We start from the raw sequence: 8,659 nt of genomic DNA on the forward strand, positions 1-8,659 counted from the left end.
TATCTACTACCGTAAAAACTCCTGGCTGGTGTCCTGGTTGTTTTGTTTTCATCATCTTGACACAAACTAGAACTATCTAGGAAGAGGAGCCTGAGTTTAGAAAATGCCACAGGCAAAAAAGAAAAAAAAAAAAGAAAAAAGAAAGGAAACTGTAACAGGCAACTCTGTAGGACATTTTTTTTAATGAATGACTGATGTTGGAAGCCCCAGTTCACTGAGAGTGCCACTCCTGAGCTGTATAAAAAATAAAATGCAACAGGCTTATGGATGACAGCAGCTTTCACCCCAGCACTCGGGAGGCAGAGGTGGACGAATCTCTGAGTTCGAGGCCAGCCTGGTCTACAGAGCGAGTGTCAAAGCAGCCATGGCTACACAGAGACATCTTATCTCGGGGTGAGGCTTACAAGCCATGAGGTGTGAGTCAGTAAGCAGCATCCTCCTTGGCCTCTGCTTCAGTTCCCACCTCCAGGTTCCTGCCTTGAGCTCCTCCCCTGGCTTCCCCAGTGATGGACCACAGCTGAAAGCAGAAATAAATGCTTCCTCCTCCGGGTGCCTTTGGCCATGGTGTTTTCTCACAGTACAGAGACCTAAGACACTGCACATAGTGGCATACTTCTGCGATCCTAGCACTCAGGAGGCTCACACAGAAGGGTTGGGAGTTTGATGCCAGCCTGTGTTGCACAGTGAGACTTCTCAAAAACTGCCTACTCAGTATCTCTGCCCACCCAGTGTCTCACGGAAGTCACATTATCCTCCACCGGAGCCTGAGGCCACAGCTGGAAGGATGCGCTCCTTGATTCAAGCTTGCCTGTTGCTGCAGGGAAATCCACTTCTTTATTCCTTATTCCCTCCCCTGTGAGGGCTAAAGGGGACTAAATGTAGCCACATCACAAAACAAGATGTGATGTTCTCCTCATTTTTTTTTTTTTTTTGGTTTTTCGAGACAGGGTTTCTCTGTAGCTTTGGAGGCTGTCCTGGAACTCACTCTGTAGACCAGGCTGGCCTCGAACTCACAGATATCCACCTGCCTCTGCCTCCCGAGTGCTGGGATTAAAGGCGTGCGCCACCAACACCCGGCTTCTCCTCATTCCTAAACTCTACACCTCACCCCATAGGCACCCACCCGACAAATGCTGTCCCACCGAGCTACATGCCAAGTGCTACACACACCTACTCAGGTGCTCCGTTCACCTCATCCCATAAATGACTGATTCGTGTGTGCAGATGCTCTGACACATGCGCCCATGCTAAAGAAAAGGCATCAGAGCCCCAGAGCTAGAGTTAGACGACTGTCAGTCACCGTGTGGGCGCTGGGGATGGAACCCTAGTTCTCTAGAAGAGCAGTCAGCACTCTTAACCAGGGTCATCTGCCCCATTAGTGACTTCCTTCATTTTTATTTTTCTAATTAAAAAGTTTTTTTGAGAGAGGGTTTTTCTGTGTAACAGCCTTGGCTGTAGACCACGCTGGCCCTGAACTCTCAGAGATCCACCTGCTCTACCTCCTGAGTGCTGGGATTAAAGGCGTGTGCCCTTTACCGAGTGGCCTCAATTTTAACTTCTTTGAAGTTGGGTTTCACAGCTCTTCTCTCCCTGACTCTTTAGTCATTAGAGCCACCTGGTGGCCATAGGGGAAATCACAGGTGTATTACCCCCAACTGTCTCTGGTGCCAGAGTCTGCAAGAGTAATTTGGAGTCTTGGCTCTGTGTAATAAAAAACAAACGATAACAACAACAACAAAAAATGTACGGGTGGAGACCAAGGCACAGGGCTGGGCATCCTGCTATCTCCTAGTCCCACTTTGCCTTCAGGACACAATGTTAATACAGATGAATTCCTTGATACCCAAGTTCATTTGGTCTCATTTATTGAGCAGCAGCTATGTGCTCAGTAATGAGAATACAGCAGTGAATGAGATTTCTGCCCTTACGAGCTTACAATCTATCAGCCAGCCATTTGCATCCATTCTACATCATTTTATAGTGATAAGAACACTGAAAAATGCACAGTGCTAGGAAAACTGAAGGAATATTTAGGATAATGGAGGTGGAAAGCAAAGGGGCCGTGGTGAGCTGGGAGATCAGTTTCTGTATTAACTGATGGAATCTCCATCAGAAGGCCGCCCAGGATGTACCAGACACCGGACAAAGAGGACGCCGAGGAAAGATACGTGCAAGGAGGGCGGGGCCTGACGTAGGCAGGGCTCTTGGATTTAGAGCGTTATTCCAAAATCATGAAATCCTACTGAAGATCTGAGGCAGAACGATGTTTAGGTTTGTCAAGGCACAAGTAGAAATGGAAAGACAGGAAGTTTCTTAGCAATCGAGACAAATGAAGGTGGTTATTTTATTAGACAGATTGCAAAGATTTTAGGGAAAGAATTGATGAGACCTTGGGCATATAGGGAAAGGAGTATGTTTCTAACAAGAAGCTTTTGTTCTCAAATAGTTTAGGACTTAGAAGAACAAACAAGAATACATGAAAGGTTGCCAGGCGTTGGTGGCGCACGCCTTTAATCCCAGCACTTGGAAGACAGAGGCAGGCGGATCTCTGTGAGTTCCAGGCCAGCCTGGTCTACAAAGCGAGTTCGAGGATGGCCTCCAAAACAAAACAAAATAAAAAATAAACAGAGAAACCCTGTCTCGAAAAACCAAAAAAAAATTACGCATAAGGTCATTTCAGAGATGGCTAAACATCATGATTGGATCCAAACAATGTATGGATTTTAGGTTGCACGAGACTATGTGAAAGTCCTTAGCATCAGTGAATTCAGAAACCACTGAAATCAGCAGGGTTGGTCCCGCCTTCATTCATGCTCCCCACAGTCAAACTCTCAGAAAACAATGTAGCCCACCCAGTGTCTCATGGAGGTCACATTACCCTCCTCTGGAGTCTGAGGCCACAGCTGGGAAAAGGTACTCCTCGGTTCGTGTTCACTGCTGCAGCAGGGACATCTGCTCATCACTTATTCTGGGGCCTCACCCCCACCCCCACTCTTGTCACTCCCCCCACCCCCAAGACAAGGTTTCTCTGTGTAACAGCTCTGGTTGTCCTAGAACTAACTTTGTTGACTAGGCTGACCTCAAACTCATGGAGATCTGCCTGCCTCTGCCTCCTCCAGGCTAGGATTAAAGTCACCATGCCTGGCTCAATTTATCCCCTCCCCTGCTAAGAATAAAGGGAACCAAATCTAGCCAACAAGCCTCCTCTTTTAGAGTCACCATCTTGTAAAGTCAACCCTGTCTTCCTTGCTTTTGTAAATGTAAGAGAGAAGGAAAAATAAAGTACCCCCTTTTGGGTCCCTCACTACAGTACCCTGACCTCCAGGCCCTTTCTCCATTCTGGTATTTCCCATAGTCAGTAAATACCTGTCTTGTTGCCCCCAGTCAGAAATCTTGCTATAACATTAACAAAGAAGCGGCCTCGGTAGCTAATGCTTGGCTGAAATTCAGCCTTCCCTGTCTCGGTCCTTAGAGTGCTCTGCTGATTAACTCCCTTCAATAGAGTAAATGTTGACTACACAATAGGTTACATTTCCCCATTGTGTAATAAGCCTAGGACAAGCTCACATTCCAAAAACATGGTTGAGAGCATTAGGTGAAGCTACTGAGAATGTCCCTTTACACTGAAAAGAGCCTGACTTTCAAAGTTGGGCAGGCTTGTGGATTTGCATTGTGGCTCTTAGGTTACGAATGTGCTTTTGTGCTACTGGACCTTTCTAAACTCCTGAGGAACTATCTGTGAAATAGCATTACCAGCATTCACTTTATAGGATGCATAAAGCTCTCGGCATAATTTCTATCCTGAATTGACTGACAGCCTTTCACTTTTCCTGTCAACCACCTTAGAAAGTGAACCGACCCACCAGCCATAGTTGATAATAGGAATTTCTGGGCCCTGTCTTTGTGAATCCCATCTTCCTGCAAATATCTCATCTTTACCAAAAAAGCTCTTCCATCCCTTCATCCCCGTGTGTCTTTCTCTTACTATCAAAGAGTTCTGCCTGACATCTACCTCCTCTATACATTCCAACTGAAATACCCTAGGTCTCTCCCTATCATTTATAGGAATTAATTCTCTCCCCACTAATATTCTCTGAGCAAATCATAGAAGAACTAGGGATAAGGGTCCTTACATTTCACAAAGGCACAAGAACCACAGGCCAGTTTCCAGAGGGCAATAGGGGTCTAGGCCTAAGCTCTACAGACCCATACCTCTTTACCTCAAGGCACAGAAAGAGGCAAACTCAAATATGTCTTGAGTGTACATGCATATCTCCTTCCCTATAGCTCTGTGAGGTCATCATTGAAGTAGAGCAGTATTGCAGGTGTATGAATTGTACCATCCATATTAAGATAGTCAAACTCTTCTTCTTCATCTCGGATTCCATTTTCTTCCAGGGTATGATCCATGTTCAGATTCTTCCCATCATATTTCCATGTGTAGCTGGCAGCATGTGCATTATAGGGGAGATAGCGGTGTAGGATTTCCCACATTGATTCCAGAGCCCCCACCTAAAGAACACAGAAGTATTCACCTCTAGAATTCTGTATGGAACATACACACATACTATACTCCCCAAAGGCCAGAAGGACCCTTATGTCTAGCTCCTTTAGGATTTGCTCCTCCCCTAAATGACAGAGCTTGGTTCAGAGTGCCTCCATTAGCAGATAGTACACCCACAGTCCCAGAGAAGTAAAATTGAATCTCCAGCACACAACAAAGAGTCCTATCACTTTTAACAAACAAATGGCTCCACAGAGTCCAAGCCAGAGCCTCTCACCTGCAACCTAGTATACTAAGAGTCCAGCTGCTGTCTGTAACAGCACAGATGCCCTTCCAAGGACCCCCATCACTATGAAGGGAGACTGGTAGCTGTGATCCAAACGTCTAGAATTTCCAACCCTGGGAACCTGAGTCGTTTGCTTTCCTCTTGTTATGACAATGTGAAAGGAAGAAAACACAGCTTCCAGAGTGATTTCTGGTTCCCACTAGCCTGTCCCCAGACACCAGATCTCACCTGCAGTGTGTGCTCCTGAGATGTAAGAGTGTTAATAATACGGATGTTCCGGGTCTTGGCAGACAGCCGCCCCACCTGGTAATTCGACCCCTTCCACCAGGGCTTCCCGAAGTCATTGGCCCAGTCTGAGCGAGGCAGAGGAGGTGGGATGTGCACGAAGCGGCCCCGTGGGGTGCGGTATCTCAAGCAACCAGTCAACGGATCTATGTGCTTGCGAATCTTTAAAAGCAAGTGTGGAGGAAAGAGCCATCATTATGTCGGGGTCTGGTTATTTATTCCCCGCCATCCTTCCCCTATTCCTGCGCCGCGTCCACCAACCCCACATTCCAACAGAACTTACGTCTCTGGTCTTTGGATCAAACCAGTGGCTAATGTCCTGGCCTGCAACTTCCAGAATGGGTTTCAGCAGTAGGTCTCCTAAAAAGGAACAGCGGGCATTTAAGCCGGGCACCCAAAAGCCAAAACCAGCTCCCCAGTCCTTCCCTAACGTGTGCCCCTCACCTTTAAACTCCTGTACAAGCGGCGTTAGATTGTACACATATCCCAGGTAAGACACCCAAAGGTCTTCGGGCTCGTTGTGTTCCGCTACTTCTGACGGCGTGAAATACCGACGGTGAAAGTATTCAAAGTCTGGCCCCGCCACTAGGCCCCGGCGCTGCATGGCTCCTGTCCTATAAGGGGCACCGGCTTCCTAAGCTACTTCCTTGCTCCTCAGCAGTCTTAAAACTGCCAGGTTCAAGAGCTACCTGGAGGGCGTTTGTCGCTAACATGGAAACCATTGTCCCTTTTCGGCCACCGTCCACTGAGGTTACCTGCGTAAGCAGGGCGGGGTTTAGGCTGCTTGTGTTCACCGTAAACATATTCTTGGTTCGGCACCGAACACAGTGTGTTGAATTCCTTCTTACAGAAAATGAAGACAATCCGATTGCGAACGGAGCCTAGGCTACACGAGTTATTTAGGAGTAACAGGAAGAGATGGTGTGAGACCAGAATAGGTTTTCAAATTTCAGGCATTTCTAAAGGAGTCTAAGACATGGCAGGTAAAGTTCTCGCGATATTCTTGCAATTAGCTCCCCCCGTGAACCCGGACTGAAATAAAATCTCGCGAGATCTCTGAAGTGGCGGACCCGGAGACGCGAAGGAGTTGTGATCTCACGAAAAGGAAGCGCTTGGGAGCACTCGCGAGATCTGAATACCCGACCCAAAACGCTCTTAGGAAGTTTAAGGCCCAGAGGAGGTGCCAGGGCCAATGGCCGGAGCCGGGCCAACCATGCTGCTACGAGAGGAGAATGGCTGTTGCAGTCGGCGTCAGAGCAGCTCCAGCGCCGGGGTTAGCGTGGGCTCGGGGTCTGGAGGAGCAGTCGGGGGCGACCTTGGGCGGGGAGGGAAGGGGTGGAGAGGACAGAAAAGAGAACTACAGCTCCCAGCAGTCCGCGCGGCACGGCCTGAAGCCAGGGGGCTGCTGGGAGCTGTGGTTCTGCGGGCGTGCAGCTGAGACTGTGCACGCCTGAATTGGTGTCCTGCTCTAGCAGGACTCTGACGGGGAACAGGAGGACTCGCCGGCTGCGCGTGCCCGGCAACAACTAGAGGCATTGCTCAACAAGACCATGCGCATTCGTATGACAGATGGAAGGACACTAGTCGGCTGCTTCCTGTGCACCGATCGCGACTGTAATGTCATCCTGGGCTCTGCGCAGGAATTCCTCAAGCCGTCTGGTCAGTGTCCCGGGAATACACACCACCTCGGGAATGCGGCGTAAATTCACCGCAAGGCATTTATTTACTCTTGCGGGCCTTATCTGCACCCCTTATTTTCCGGGGCGAGACTGATGCTTGCCTGCAGTTCTGATGATCTGACCCTTTTTTCCAGATTCATTTTCTGCGGGGGAACCCCGTGTGCTGGGTCTGGCCATGGTACCAGGACATCACATCGTTTCTATTGAAGTTCAAAGGGAGAGCCTGGCGGGAGCCCCATATCTCTGACCACAATCGCACTTATTTTTGAGACCATTAAACCCTATGACCAAAGCAGCCCGTGTCTGTGTGTAGGTCCGATGCCAGGGCAGGGACAGCACACCGCACCCTTAGCGGTTTATCTGGGTTCAGGCGCTTCCTTTGCCCGCCCCCTCAACCTAATGCTGAGGAGTACCAAAGCCTCCCTCAAGTTACGCGTTTTAAGGCCACAGGCCATAGGGTGGGCCCCTCCATCTTCCCTCCCACGCTGCTGCTTCACATTGTAGCGGGAGGGGGTGTCATCCTGCTCCGGAAGACCCATTGTTTCCCACCCCGGCCTGGCAACACTTAGTTCCTTTAAACTGGGGTCAGAGAACGGGCTCGGGTCCCCAAGGGGAGCTGGGTAGGCAGCTGAAGCAAGGCCCCCTCTGTGCTATTAATGGCGAAGTGACTTTGGGGTCAGGGTCAGCACTCTGGGGTCTAACCAGGAAGGACGGGCTAATGCGATAAGAGAAAGGCAGGGGCTGCAGGATGCTCTGCTCTGCCCATTTGTAGTCTCCGGATTTGTTTCCTCCTCCTGAGCCCTGGGCAACGACGGCTGTATATATGCCTCCCCTGTATTCACAGAGCACATTCATTTCATAAATTCTTTATTATTTGTGATGGTTTCTTCTATCCCGTACATTAGAGGAGCAGCACCAGCTAAGGAAGGCACGAAGTCCAGCCCTCCTATTCATGCTGGGCAGGGAAAGCTGTCCAGGGTCCAGCCCAAACGTGCAGGATGATATTTTCTGGGGCAATTTCGCCAGCGTTGGGTCCCAGGTGATGCTGCTCCATCCAAGGGATGCCAGGACCTGACTCAGGCAGTGGGAAGGAGCAGGGCAGGGCAGAATACTCCTGGGCTTGCTTCAGTCCTTGCGCGACCATGAGAACAGTCGACAGAATTCTTGATTTAAGGCACCTCAAACCCAGACCTTTCCCGGTGTGGGAACAGCCCGGGACTCCGGTGAGGCCGGGATTTGCTTCGGCTGTGGGACGCGCCGGCGCCTGTAGAGGGCTCGGCTGTAGGGTACCAGGCAGTCGGCCAGGCGGAGGCGCAGGCAGAGGCGGCGGTAGGTGGCCAAGGCAAGCACAAGCAGTGGCACCAGCAGCAGGAATCCAGTGACCAACAGGGCCGTGAAGCCTGGGTCCCGCAGATGGGCGGTGCAAGGGGGTGCCTGGGAGCGCAGGAACTGTGCAGATAACAGACATCAGACTAGCCCACCGGGCCACACTGCCCCGTAGGGAAACAGCCCAGGTCAGGAGGTTGTGGCGCAAAGACACCACCACACCACCACCGTGCACGCATACCCCTTGGGGCCCATGCTTACCTGGGAGTGGCAGAGGAAGCCGAAGCCCAACATGGTGACAGCGGGTAGCAAGATGGTCCCCAGGACTAGTGCCAACAGGAGAAGATTGAAGACAGCCACCAGTAGATTCTGAGCCGTTACTAGTACTGCACAGGCCCAGCAATCCAGGGGATCCCGGGGCTCCGGGCCGCCAGCGAGAGCCGAGCGTTGGGCTCCGGGGACCTCCGCCATGGCCTGGCTGGTTCCCGCCCCGCATGGCTGCAGCCCTTATAGCCCTCTTTCCTGCCCCTCCCCCGGTACAGCCTCTCCCCACCCCACCCCCAACTACCTTATCCTGGA

General features: G+C 50.6%; 3 protein-coding genes across 4 annotated transcripts; 1 reads left to right on the forward strand and 2 right to left on the reverse strand.

The window, feature by feature from the left end:
• Nucleotides 1-4,000: 4,000 nt before the first annotated feature.
• On the reverse strand, nt 4,001-6,003 carry LOC101836005 (cytochrome b5 domain-containing protein 1). Its single transcript, XM_005067557.4, has 4 exons — nt 5,520-6,003; nt 5,359-5,435; nt 5,019-5,237; nt 4,001-4,512 (listed from the first exon to the last, which is right to left on the reverse strand). Exons 1-4 carry the CDS (start codon nt 5,677-5,679, stop codon nt 4,282-4,284), a joined length of 687 nt encoding a protein of 228 aa, XP_005067614.1. The 5' UTR covers nt 5,680-6,003; the 3' UTR covers nt 4,001-4,281.
• Nucleotides 6,004-6,132: 129 nt separating this feature from the next.
• Naa38 (N-alpha-acetyltransferase 38, NatC auxiliary subunit) lies at nt 6,133-7,046 on the forward strand. Of its 2 annotated transcripts, none has more exons than XM_013111665.3 (3): nt 6,133-6,348; nt 6,548-6,734; nt 6,889-7,046. In XM_013111665.3, the coding sequence occupies exons 1-3, from the start codon at nt 6,268-6,270 to the stop codon at nt 6,999-7,001; spliced, it is 381 nt and encodes a 126-aa protein (XP_012967119.1). In that variant the 5' UTR covers nt 6,133-6,267; the 3' UTR covers nt 7,002-7,046. The 2 variants fall into 2 exon arrangements, with proteins under 2 accessions (XP_012967119.1, XP_005067613.1); XM_005067556.4 differs by having other exon boundaries at nt 6,551-6,734.
• Nucleotides 7,047-7,604: 558 nt separating this feature from the next.
• On the reverse strand, nt 7,605-8,596 carry Tmem88 (transmembrane protein 88). Its single transcript, XM_005067555.4, has 2 exons — nt 8,342-8,596; nt 7,605-8,203 (listed from the first exon to the last, which is right to left on the reverse strand). Exons 1-2 carry the CDS (start codon nt 8,549-8,551, stop codon nt 7,934-7,936), a joined length of 480 nt encoding a protein of 159 aa, XP_005067612.1. The 5' UTR covers nt 8,552-8,596; the 3' UTR covers nt 7,605-7,933.
• Nucleotides 8,597-8,659: the final 63 nt, after the last annotated feature.

This window comes from Mesocricetus auratus, unplaced genomic scaffold (genome assembly GCF_017639785.1).
Source record: "Mesocricetus auratus isolate SY011 unplaced genomic scaffold, BCM_Maur_2.0 Super-Scaffold_100007, whole genome shotgun sequence".
Lineage (NCBI taxonomy): Eukaryota > Metazoa > Chordata > Mammalia > Rodentia > Cricetidae > Mesocricetus > Mesocricetus auratus.